Source organism: Osmerus eperlanus, chromosome 13 (genome assembly GCF_963692335.1).
Source record: "Osmerus eperlanus chromosome 13, fOsmEpe2.1, whole genome shotgun sequence".
Lineage (NCBI taxonomy): Eukaryota > Metazoa > Chordata > Actinopteri > Osmeriformes > Osmeridae > Osmerus > Osmerus eperlanus.
The window spans coordinates 6,189,368-6,202,636 of record NC_085030.1 but is presented as its reverse complement, the minus strand read 5'-3'; the positions used below and the strand labels follow the sequence as shown (position 1 = coordinate 6,202,636).

Below are 13,269 nucleotides of genomic sequence, written 5' to 3'. Positions count from 1 at the left end.
CACCAGAGGGTGGGGAGGGGAGGTTGGGCGTCAGGTGACGGACAGAGTAAGGGCCGTGAGGTGCCGAAAGGGTTGTTCTCGGGAGCCTGATCAATATCCCATCGTCTATACATCACCTCGCATTATCGTCCTCCGCCGGTCAGGTCAGAAGCTGGAGGAGGCTCAGCCAGGAGCTGTTTACTGAGGCGGAGACACCAGCTAATCACATCATATGAACTAGATGCATAGTACAAATAAAAGCGCACTAGGCTGGAGTCTCTGAATGCTGTTGTGAGTTATGAGTCGTTTGGGGTGAATCTGTTATGTGACCAACCTAAAAATCGAAGCGTGTCGAACAAGGGGTTTGGACAAGTATCCAACATGTGATGAGTGATTTCATCTATTGTATCTGATACTGTTTGGATGGATTAGGTTGCACAATGAACAACTGTTCTTCTCCGCAGACTGTATTGCTGTTTGGTATGAGGGAATGTGAAGAAGACGGCAAACAGACGAATGTTCTGTGTGTAGGCACCAGACTGTTATCACGAAACACCTCACTGGTCCGTTTCAAACTCTCTGACGAGAGAAGAAATCACACACGGATTCCTGAGACCTTCACCCTTGGAGCTGTTTATTCACAATGGTGTTTCTGGGAAGGAATGGCATGAGGCAGGAATGTACAGGCTTTCTTTGTGTCTTCGTATTCGTCCTCAGTAATTAGGCCTGAAGCAAGGTGTCCAGTGGTACAAAGCCACGTATTATGTTTCACAAGGACAACAAACTGGGTGCACTTCACTTGTTGCCTCATAATACAATGGCCAAAACACCCGTATGGGATACCGAATAAATATGCTCTCTTCTGGAATAAAACAATTCTGTGTTTTCTATAGCATAATTGGAGAAAAGTAATATTGAAAGTCCATGCTGTTCAAAACAGAGCACATAGGCAATGCCTGTCGTACCACAGAAATCCACACAAAACGGGAAAAACACTTGTAACTATGCAAACGTGGAACACCAAAATAGACATGGTGTGTACACCACAAACCAGCCTGCGTGTGTTCCGAACCTCGTGGCCACATCGTTTGGAGTGTTTTGGCTTTGGGGGGCAAGATGGCGGGCTGGAATCCCCCTAACCCTTCCAGGGTTCTCATCTTCTTCACATAACGTCTCAAAGCAGACACGTTGACATGACTCTCTCACTCAACAAACACGAGTTGTTCTTCGGTTCAAATTCTGTATTACTATTATGACGCATACACTTAAATATAAATATTTATATGGGGAAAAAAAGTATTCTCCCCTTGTAAAACAGTGGACTTTCTAAACAGCATGGAGACACTTGGATGACTTGGGAGTCCTTCTGAAGGGCAAAACAAGTGATTAATTGGTAAAACTGCCTTTTAGCTTGTTTGTTCAGTTCATGTTTAAGGCAGTCTGCCATATAATTACTTTAGCATAACATTTGGCACAGGCTTTGTGTTATAAATATATATAAACATTCACTATCATCTATATCAGGGTTCTCCAATCCTGGTCCTCGAGGGGCGCTGTCCTGCATGTTTTAGATGTTTCCCTGCTCCAGCACACCTGATTCAAATGAATGGTCATTACCCGGCTTCCACATAGCTTGATAACAACCCATTCATTTGAAACAGGTGTGCTGGAGCAGGGAAACGTCTAAAACATGCAGGACAGCGGCCCTTGAGGACCAGGATTGGAGAACCCTGATCTATATTATAATGCAAGGAATCTGTGTGTGTGTGTCTGTATGTGTGTCTGTGTGCAATTGTTGTGGAAAAACTATCTCAAGAACCGGGCACAATGAATATGGCTTTAGCTATGGAGCTGGCCCTTTGATATAAATATAATATAATTGAGCTGAGCTGCACTACCGTAAGCGATTGTAATCTTGCGAGCCGCAAACAGGCATGTGACAAGAAACCCCATCTGAATTTAATTAATTGTCAGTGGCAAAACAATTCATACAAACACCTAAAATGGATTACCTGCAAGAAAACCCATGCTCAAAATCCATCGTTCATCTCTCAAAGATGTATGTCAATAAACATGTCAGCGCCATTAAAAATGATTAATTGTGAACAAACAAAATTGTCAAAATTAACCATGTCGTCAATATGCCATCACATAGTACTGTAAGTATTTTCTGATGTACAATATAGATAAGCTTTTGATGACAATGATTGGGTAAGACTATTCAACAGAAAACATATATACATGTTGATCAACATGACATCAGCAATTGGTAATGCAGGAAACAGCAGACAGTTGTAGGCTAGATTAGTTTGCATGAATGTACAAAAGCATTGTAAATTTGTTCACAAGACTGAGTCAATACTTTTATGATATGCATACATTTCTAGATGGTGTGGAGGTTGAAAAAGTAGTTTTGAGAATTGTAACTACCTGAGAAATACAGGTACAAAAACTGACATAAACTGCAGCTGCATAACACTCACAAAAATCCAGAGTACTGCACTAGTTACTCTAGTACACTAGTAAATCTATAATTCCAGGAATCTCTCTGTTTGTGTGTCGCTGATGTCTTCATCGTTGACTGCATCACTGGCACTGGGGTGTGAGGTGTGGATAACATGAAAGATAACCTAATACTTCCTACAGCTGTAGCTTGCCAGACTATGATGTGTGTTATGTATGTGTGAGTGTGTATGAGTATGAGAGTGTGCATGCGAGCGTGAGTGTATGCGTGTGCATGTGTGTGTTTGGTGTCTTTCACTGCGGATGGAATCAGGGGGAGAATGTCAAAGGAGAGCTGCCACTGGTTGAGAACTGTACAAACGACATACCGCTGCTATGAAGAGCCAGGGCTATAGAAGAGGTTTCTGATAACTTTTTCCTTCACACTCTACTCTGTCAACAGACAGATTACTCATCGAATTTACAATGATAGGTACATGATACTTGAATGTGAGAGAGTTACTGTCTAAAAGGGTTCGTCAAAGTGGTTTGACATATCTGTGAAAGATAAACCAGCAAGGACAAGATACTCCTTCTCCCGGGATAGAAACCCTTTAGTATCCTTCACTCTCTCCAAGGTAGAACACACACAAAGAAATATATATATATATATTTTTTTGTGATTTAGCAGACGCTCTTATCCAGAGCGACTTACAGTAAGTACAGGGACATTCCCCCCGAAGCAAGTAGGGTGAAGTGCCTTGCCCAAGGACACAACATCATTTGGCGCGGCTGGGAATCGAACTGGCAAAACAAAAATATTGTAGCATACAGAGGTTCCAGTATCTGCTGGTTCCTATGCCAACATTGTCATCCTTGGCCTGTTCTGCCCCAGACTATTCTGATGATGGGCTTTTGTGGAGAGGATTGTGTTTTGGGGCGGTTCCGTCCCAGAAACGCCAGACAGCGTCCTCACCTGATCCTCATCACTCTCACTTGGACAACACTTGGCAGCACTTTAAACTGTATTCTGGTGTCCAGACTTGGCAGAGCTGCTCTGATCATACCCCTTTGTTGAGTAACTCCACCAGTGTTTTCAAAACTCTCAGTCTCCCTGCAGACACCCCCCCTGCAGTGTGATCTAAATAAACTCAAGGAGTGCTAAACAACCGGAGAGCAGAAAATTGCTGGAATGCTACACTTTCATGTTTTTCTTTTATCCGGCTTTGTACACACAGCACCCCTGGCATTCAGTCAGCACACGTGCGTGCGAAGCGCGGCACACCGTGTACAGATGTGTGCTTTCAAAATATTGCTCTTGCATGGGTATTTCTAATGCTGCGAGTATCAGATCTGAGTCTGCAATGACCCTGAGGTGACTGGTTGAAGCCACACACCTTGACTGGAGGGTTATTCAAACCAAAACAAGCATATTATCACCCCCTCTGGCTCCTGACCTCTCCAACACTTTCCTTGTAAACTCTTGTCTCTTCCCAGCGACGGCCGTCCACAGAGGCTGAAGGGTTTCCTGAAACCGGAGAAGGTGACATGGAAGGAGACAACCGTCATGTGTTTATCACCAGCACACAATGGGTTGATTCATACTAGCTGGAGGAGAGTCCTACTGGTCACACATTAGTAATGTATCACACGTTCTCTCCCAAAATAACTGTCTGACCATCTCCCTCTGGCAAACTCTCCCCCAACCTGCCAGGGAAGCTAGCTAAAGTGGAATGTCATTTTTGAACAGACAATATTCTGCATTGGAGAACCATGGCAAGATATTTTAACTATGACAAATGCTGTGTAATCAGCCAGTTAGACATAAAGTTGAGACATATTCATTTTCCAAACTGTCTGACAAAGGGATGAATAAAACACATTCCTCGCTTGTTTTTCAGTATTTTTATGAATGGTTACAAACACAGTGCCTACACAGCTGCTTTAGGACAGTGAATACTAAGGTCTACCACTCAGTGATACCACCTGAAGAAGTGTGAAATATGATACAATATTTCCAAAACATTATCATTTAAAATACCATGTATACAATAACTATATACTATACTCCTAATATAGCAGAATGTGGTACAGAATACACATAAGTACAATAACCAAGTGGACTTGTGGATATGGGAAACGTGAACACATTGATTAGTGTATGAAACAATCCTGCATCATTTTATGTTACCTTTTAATGAGTGCTACAGTCAGACATCTATTCTGTTTCTTTCTGTCCACTTCACAATACGAACAAAAAATGCACAGTTGTCACACTTTCGTTTACAGCTCTGAATTGGTATACAGAAAATCTGACTATCAGTATTCTAACATATTCACACTTTCCCTCGTTAAGGATCTCCTTGCTCCATCATACTTGTTCAACAAATCAGTCTCCATAGAAGTTCTTCACATATAAAAGACATGAGAACCCAGGGGCAGAAAGTAACACCACGTGAGTCCATCCATCACCCAGCGATGCAGCGCTCACCTCCACATGCAGCTCCTCCGTGTCATGGTGTGGGTCACAGTAACAACACAACATGTTTTCATTCTGATTTTCCCAAGTGTGGTGCGTGATGAACGCCTTCCCCGACTACCAATTTTGGAGTGTTTTCTCCAACGTCAATCTTAATACTGTCCGTCTTCCCAAGGAGTTTGTCCTTGCTGCTTGACACACAGTGGCGTAACAGAAACCCTGGCACCCTGTGTCCAACAATCAAGGCTACGACAACCCCTGGCAGGATGTCTCTGACCCCCTGGTGATGTGGATACACACAGGGCTCAGAGATGAGCTGGGCTTGCTGTACAGAATGCTACACAACCCTGGCAGAGAGAGGGAAGGGTGATCTGTCAGGTGTCAGAGGGCTAAAGTTCTGGGTGGATAAAGAGAGGAGGGCTGTCAGAGAGATGGAGAGAGAGAGAGAGAGAGAGAGAGAGAGAGAGAGAGAGAGAGAGAGAGAGAGAGAGAGAGAGAGAGAGAGAGAGAGAGAGAGAGAGAGAGACAGAAAGAGAGACAGAAAGAGAGAGAGAAAAAAAAAGAGAAAAAGAGATGAGAAAGGAATAAAACATCCCTGTTATTATTAGACTTGTATGCAGCAGTGCAGTGGTTTGGCACATACTTCAAAATTATATTAATATCAAAGTTGACCAGTTTGATTCTGCCCATTCACTCATTAGTCCCACTGTCTCAATGTAAAAGCACTGAATGTTCAGCAGTTCATTAGGTCGGCTCTCTATGAGCTAACATACAGTTGGAATTCAGTTGTCAGTCAAATCCTTTTTTGTGGTGGAGGGAGGGGTGGTGGAAAGTGGGGGGAGAGAGGGGGAGAGAGGGGGAGAGAGGGGGAAAGAGGGGGAGAGAGGGGGAGAGAGGGGGGGAAAGAGGGGGAGAGAGGGGGAGAGAGGGGGGGAAAGAGGGGGGGAAAGAGGGGGAGAGAGGGGGAAAGAGGGGGAGAGAGGGGGGGAAAGAGGGGAGGAAAGAGGGGGAGAGAGGGGGAAAGAGGGGGAGAGAGGGGGAGAGAGGGGGGGAAAGAGGGGGAAAGAGGGGGAGAGAGGGGGAGAGAGGGGGAGAGAGGGGGAGAGAGGGGGAGAGAGGGGGGGAAAGAGGGGGGGAAAGAGAGGGAGAGAGAGGGAAAGAGAGGGAGAGAGAGGGAGAGAGGGAGAGAGGGGGAAAGAGGGGGAGAGAGAGGGAGAGAGGGGGAAAGAGGGGGAGAGAGGGGGAGAGAGGGGGAGAGAGGGGGACGGGGGTTGGCAGCCTAGATGACGGTGCAGCCATAGTTGGGGTCGTTGGCGACGCTCGACCCGTCGGTCTTGACCACGGTGGTCTTGGAGGAGCTCTGCTGGGAGCTGCGCAGCTCCGTCCTGCGACAGAGGCGCTCGCGGTAGTTCTGGGCAAACACCAGCAGCATGAGGGGGTTGATGCAGCTGTGCGAGTAGCTCAGGCAGATGCTGATGTTGTAGGCGTAAATGAAGGCGTTGGTGGGCTTGTTGTTGCTCAGATTGATCACCTGGATCACGTGATAGGGCGACCAGCAGACCAGGAAGAGGGCGATGACCATGAGGACGGTCTTGGTGGCCCGCTTGGCCCAGACGGACTGTTTGCGCTTGACTCGCCGTATGGAGCGGAACACGTGGTACAGGGTGAGGGAGTAGAAGGTGATGATGATGATGAGAGGCAGGATGAAGCCCAGGATGGACTGGTACAGGGTGTACCAGTACATGTCCTCGGGCCCGTCCAGGAACATCATACACATCTCCAGCTGGCGCTTGCGGATCACCTTGGCATACATCATCACGGGCACGGTGAGGAGGAAGCTGCCCAGCCACACCAGGATGTTGATGATGATCGTCCACTGGATGGTTCTCTTCTCAGAGGTGGGGTGGACGATGGCAATGTACCTGGGAAAGAGAGAGAGAGAGAGAGAGAGAGAGAGAGAGAGAGAGAGAGAGAGAGAGAGAGAGAGAGAGAGAGAGAGAGAATTAGATCAAATCAACCTTATGAGATGAATTATGGAGGAGCAGGGCTTCGACATTAAGAGAACACATATTGATTGCATATAATGGCTCTGGAGTGGGGCTGTGGAGATTTAGTCATCATCCTATTTTATGTTTTTACGCACGCACGCACGCACGCACACACACACACGCATGCACACACAAATGATATTAATGTGGTTAAAATCCCCTAGCTATTTTGGTGTCAAAGTATAGCAACCCAGTGATGTATCTCAAGCTGAACCATCCAGTAGATGTAGCCTGTGTAGTGTAATCAGAGATATCTACACATTTCCGCTACACATTACATTTCATTCAAACACAAAGTTATCTCTAGGATTCATACACACGGCACTGTGCCGTATAGCGTATTGTTGAGTCTTACTTCTCACACGTGTGTGTGTGTATGTGTGTGTGTGTGTGTGTGTGTGGGGGGGGTGTGTGTATGTGTGTGTGTGTGTGTGTGTGTGGGTGTAGTATTTGAGAATCAGAGTCATTCTCAATACAGGTTTCGACAAATGTGTCCTTGTCAAGATCTACCCTCAACTTAATAAAACACTTTCTTTTCATCCCCATTAGCTCAATATTCATCCTGTTTCCACTGTACATGTAATAACCCCAGTTTGGTGGCGGCCGAAGCAATGGTCCCTTTATCAAGCAGAAATCAATACTCAGGTCCAGGAGAAAGCTGTTATCTTCAGAGGTACACACTGTAGGTGACCACCCTCCCAGAACCAAACCTATGATCCAGTCAGCTGTCATATGTCATGTACTGATTAGGAATCTCCATGTTAGCCAGGCTTCCTCTCCCAGCTAGCGCTGACATCACCACCACAGGGACTTCTCTTCTTGGTAGCTCTCACCTGACAAGGCACCTATCAGCTCTCCTGAGAAAAGCACAAATGATCCTGTGCAGTACAGACCACGTTCTGAAGCACGTGTAATACAGATATTGTAGATACAGACGACAGATTGCATTATCTTTCGGCTTCGTATGACCATATGTCCATATGACCCTGAGGTGGCTGGGAGGATCACAAGGCTACATCTGCACTTTTCCTTAAAGGCTAGCCTAATGAAATCTATAGGAAGCGATGTTGGATAAGGTGATGCTGAGAGACTTTAGCATAGGAGGAGCACTCTTTATGGCTTTGTTGACTTAGGTACTTAGAGAGATACATCTCCATTATAAAGCGACTTGAGTTGCTTTATAATAACACACACACACACATATACACTGCATGTGTGTGTGTGTGTGCGTGTGTGTATGTTTGTGTGTGTGAGTTTGTGTGTGCTTGTATGTGTGTGTGTATGTGTGCATGTATGTGTACATGTGTGAGGGAGGGTGTTTGAGTGGACACATGTCTTCCTGAGCCAGGAGTCAGGAGCTCCAGGAGCTCAGCATCATGTCAATAAAACTATTTGTCATTTTAATCACCTGTAGGATACATTATCCTTATAGGGCAGTACGACTACCAGTCTACTTCTATGGCTAATTAGAATATTGACCAAGCTATATTCACTTTGGTATCTAAAAACGATTTGTCTTTGTAGATGAAAGCATGAAAAAACGTTGTATGTGGAGTTTATAGCACAAATGTCCAGCATCTGAACAACTAAGATGTTTTTTATATTTTTTAAATCGGTGTCCTACTTCAAAGATTGGCATCTCATTATCTGAATAAACATAATCAAAAAAAGTGTATTTGTTCATTATAATTGTCATAGTTCCATACAAAATGGAAACACTTTATAACACCTAATAACAGCTAAATCCCACCAGCCATGGTCAAACATGCAGATAGATATGGATTTACCTGTCAATACAGAGAACAGTGACGATCCCCACGGTTGTGAATTGGTTGCTCACATCCACAACAACCACAGCCTTGCACATGAAGTTTCCAAAGACCCACTGTCTGTCTCTGACAAGTTGATGGATGTTGAAGGGCATCACTAGCAAGAAAAGCATGTCGGCAATGGCTAAATTCAGCACATAAATGTCTGAAACCATTTTTTTCTTGCAGGTTGCCACCGCATAAATGACCAAGCCATTGGCAATAACTCCAATCGTACAAAGTATACCATATATCGTAGGAAATATATGCATAAAAGTTGCTATGTCCATAATGCTGTACGGCGAAGTTCTGTTCAAACACGACGAGTTTGTCAAGTTGCTGATTTCATCGTACTGTGTGTGCACAGATATGCACATCTCCGTGTTATTCATCTTCAGATCTTCAGATGTGTGACTAGAGGTACCCTAATTAATAACATATAGGCCAGGATTAGCCTAGACACGCACGCCAGCCCTGCCAGGCGCGCGAGTCATTTCCAAACTTTGAACAGCAGCAAACTTAAGAACAGGGTGTATCCTTTGTAGAGTGTCCCTTTACAGATTAGAAAAAGCTTAAATTAGAGTTGCAGATGTGTCGATGTATACTCAACTGCATCAACCTTGGAAGCAAGCAGATGCCTGTTGTAGCGCACATTTATCTATATAGAGCGGTCATACACCCCCTGTGCGGTCCCGCTGTGCTCCTTGACGCACTTGCGTCGACTCAGTGAACAATATCCGATAGTCCCCTCCCTTCGAAGATCACTTGCTGTGTTGTTTCACACTTGATAGAGCCTTAAAACTTAGACTATAATGGATTAATGCATCCCTTGCAGTCTTCAGCACATGATTTTCGACAGGCAGCTCAATAGCCGGACAAACCACTAGGCTGCATACTTCAGAGCGCACAAATACACATCAAATCTATAGCGCTGTGGTGAGCTTCTTTTGAGATAATATGTCAATAATTGATTTGGATTTGTTTGTGACTGGGTTGCCAGTCACAAACATATAGTGGCACTAAAAACCTTGGGGTGGCGCACCAAAATCACCGAAATCAAAAGCCAAACTTAATTTCAGGAATTTCATTGTGATGTTGTATTATCTAGGCTAGTTGAAAACTAGCCTGGAACGTAGGAGGCACGATACCACCTGTGATGGACTTGCATGTGCATATGTATTATTATTATGCTGTACAAATGAATTCATATTTATGATATGGATAAACATGTGACTATTGAGACTGACAATTAAACAATGGGATTCATCCATGGTTTCTACTACTGTTAATGTCAACATTAGTTCAATGCATAGGTGGTCTGTTAAAAGTATATGATGTTAACCAACATGGCTAAAGTTCATTGCTACTCTTTATTGTTTATTGTATAAATACAGTAAATGGTTTTCTCAACAATCATAATACCAACTTATGATGATAATACTGTAAAAAAATACATTGACAATACATATGAAAACACAGAAACAATTAATTTAATCAGAATTAAAGTCAAAGAAATTAAAGTTAAAGAAATTATCCAAGCAATATTATGCTGCCATAACAAAAGCCTTTGAGAGATCCCTCTGAGTGTCTGGCATACAGATGGTTCTTGCTACTCTGAAAAAGTATAATTTCTAAATAAGGGCTGTTATGTGTTTGAAATAGAAATCACAGATCTAGGCACTATCTCTCTTAGTGAGAGATATAGGCAGTATCTCTCTTAGTGTACACTTGATCTCGTGTCAGTCCTCTCACAGTAACTGTGTCTCTTCAGGTGGGCTTTTCTCTGCCCCTTTGTGACAAGAGTTCCAGAATTTATGGTTCTAGAATGTATGATTCTACAATGTATGGTTTTAAAATATTTGATTAGAAGGCATGGTTCTACAATTGTGTAGTTTTCAGAATATGTGGTTTCCGACTAACAGATTGAGTTATTTTTGTTCTAGACTGCTTTTCATTTTATAGTCCTAAATTTGTTCTTTTAATTTATTTGTCGCCTGTTTTCCTGGAAGTCTTGCCGATCCAACATTATGGACTTCACTGAGTAGACAGAGTCTGTGTACAATGATATGTAATAGACTGTGGTATGACCACTGATTGAATCATATAAAGTACATGATTAATAGCATGAGTATAGATACAAATAACTGTCTTTTCTCACATTTAGAGAGTCTCAGTGGAACTTTAACAAAAGGAGCATTCTCTAAGGTCTAAACCGCATGTGGGCTAGATAGAGAGAGAGAAAGAGAGAGAGAGAGAGAGATTGAGTAAACGAGAAAAAAGAGAGCGAGTGGGAAAAAGAGAGTGAGAAAACAGAGAGAAAAAGAGAGCTAGAACACAAACCCATTAAACAGTAGTGATGTCTGCTGTCTGGCCCATGGCAGCTTGGATCCCATGCCAAACTGTCATATGATGTCTCTACATCCAGAAGCATTTCACTTGTTATTTCACATGTAAGTGCAAAAATGTTTGTACTTGAGGCCCTAAATTTCTTAGCCTCCATTGTGCACGCCCACTCTGTTCTCCGGGTTAGCTATATGTAGATGACGTTTAAGGGGTTAAGACATGTGATCAATTGAAAATCTGCATACTTTCAGAACAGTCAATGGAAAGAAAGGAATGTGTCTTTAAAACTGTCAGTTTCAATTGAAAGTAAACTTTGTTGTAATTTGTACAGCATTTTTTATGTAATGATATTTATTTATGTCATGTAGCAGACGCTCTTATCCAGAGCGACTTACAGTGACTACAGGGAAATTCTCCCCAAGACAAGTAGGGTGAAGTGCCTTGCCCAAGGATACAACGTCATTGCACGGCCGGGAATTGAACCGGCATCCTTCTGATTAATAGCCCGACTACCTGACCCCCCATGATAAATGATATAATATCAACAATATCTGTTGATCTAATATCCAACATGAGACATTTAGAGCTGTTGTTTTATTGATTAACAGATTGACCAAATGACCTTGGGCCATATACCTTCGGTCTTTCTGATGTAGGCAACAGTCCTCAGGAAACAATGTACTCTAGAGTTTTGAATGTTTTCTGTTTGAAGGGAGCGTAAAGAGCCGAGGCTAATGTACAGCAGAAAATGTGGATCATAAAATGACAGATGTTTTTTTTTTGTTTCTTGTACATTAAAAGCTTTTGTTTGTCTAGTCAACCATTTGAAATGCATTCAATTTTTATTAACTTCAGAAATGTTACATAATTACATGATTAATCCAGAGCAAGTAATTTCCTTGTTATTCTTTTAGTTTTTAAATGACATTTCCTGAACATCAGTCAGCTTACAATCATATGATTAGCCTGAAACAATTAAATATTTAAATAGAACTGGTCCATGGCCCAGGGAAAATGGGCGCTACTGTCATGACATGATTACAATTATCATTAATCTTGATTGCGATAAAAGCAGTATAAATCTGAGATTAGGCTATGGGCGACATAAAGAAGCTTTGCTGTGGTGATGGAGCCCGTGCATTAGGGATATTTCTCAGTGCACTTGAGTGTGTGGAACCTTCTGGATGGAAGGGATCTGATTAAATGGTGCATCATGTGATGACTCATGTCCCCCTCGTCTCTTGATATGGATTGTACACAGGTCAGCAGAGGTCACACTTTCTCAATAGGACTCTGAAACCTTCACACAGCTTTCCTGATCACAACCGTTGAAAGCCTTGGTCAAGTCAAATCAATCTGCTGCTGCAGCATTTGGAAATACATCAAATAATGAGTCTTGACAGTCATTTCCCCTCCCCAAGCAAGGAAATAAATCCAATCGTGGGGGAACACTTTGGGTTAACTTGCTTCTGTTTTTTTGGAGTCTGTACGATACGTATCTCTGAACAGACCTCATCCCTCACGTCCTCTCTACCACAGCTCTATAGGGGATCAAATACAGTGTAATTTGTTATGACAAGATAACATTGCTCCCACTCAAAAAGCCCAAGTCTTTAAAAAGCAAATAGACTTTCAGTCTGAATTTTAATATAGTTGGCCCAGTTCAATATCCACAGGTTTACATTGTATCTTAGTTAAGTAAAAAATAACAAACAGCCTAAGCTTCCGAAAAAGCAGCATTAGACGGGGTTACATGGGATTTTACACTCTAAACAGCAATGTAAAAGTGAGTTATCAAGGGCTAAGAAGGATGTTGTTTTGAACTCATGCCAGGATACATCATGGGCCTGGCTACTGGGATTGTCAGGTCACTAGGAGATCGGCTGTTGTCTTTGTGAGATAACTGCACATGCACTTTAAATGCACAATGTATGAATAATTGTGTGTGATTCGTTTCAGTGTTGTCTAAGACATTGTTCCTTCAGGAGAAAAGTTTGGTACATTTAAAAATAATAGATGGGCCTATTATCTTATTTTCCAAATTCAAATTATTGTCTCAGCAATAAGAAACCAACTTAATTTAGGTTCCAGTGATTGCAAACGCAGATAAAACATGAGTTTGCAATACAATAAGGGGAGTATGAGCACAGCATCTAGATTGTGACGAGGG

At 42.9% G+C, this 13,269-nt stretch overlaps 1 protein-coding gene across 1 annotated transcript; it reads right to left on the bottom strand.

The window, feature by feature from the left end:
• Positions 1–6,089: 6,089 nt before the first annotated feature.
• Positions 6,090–9,575, bottom strand: mchr2b (melanin concentrating hormone receptor 2b). The gene is made up of 2 exons (XM_062476380.1): positions 8,736–9,575; positions 6,090–6,822 (listed from the first exon to the last, which is right to left on the bottom strand). Exons 1-2 carry the CDS (start codon positions 9,146–9,148, stop codon positions 6,180–6,182), a joined length of 1,056 nt encoding a protein of 351 aa, XP_062332364.1. The 5' UTR covers positions 9,149–9,575; the 3' UTR covers positions 6,090–6,179.
• Positions 9,576–13,269: the final 3,694 nt, after the last annotated feature.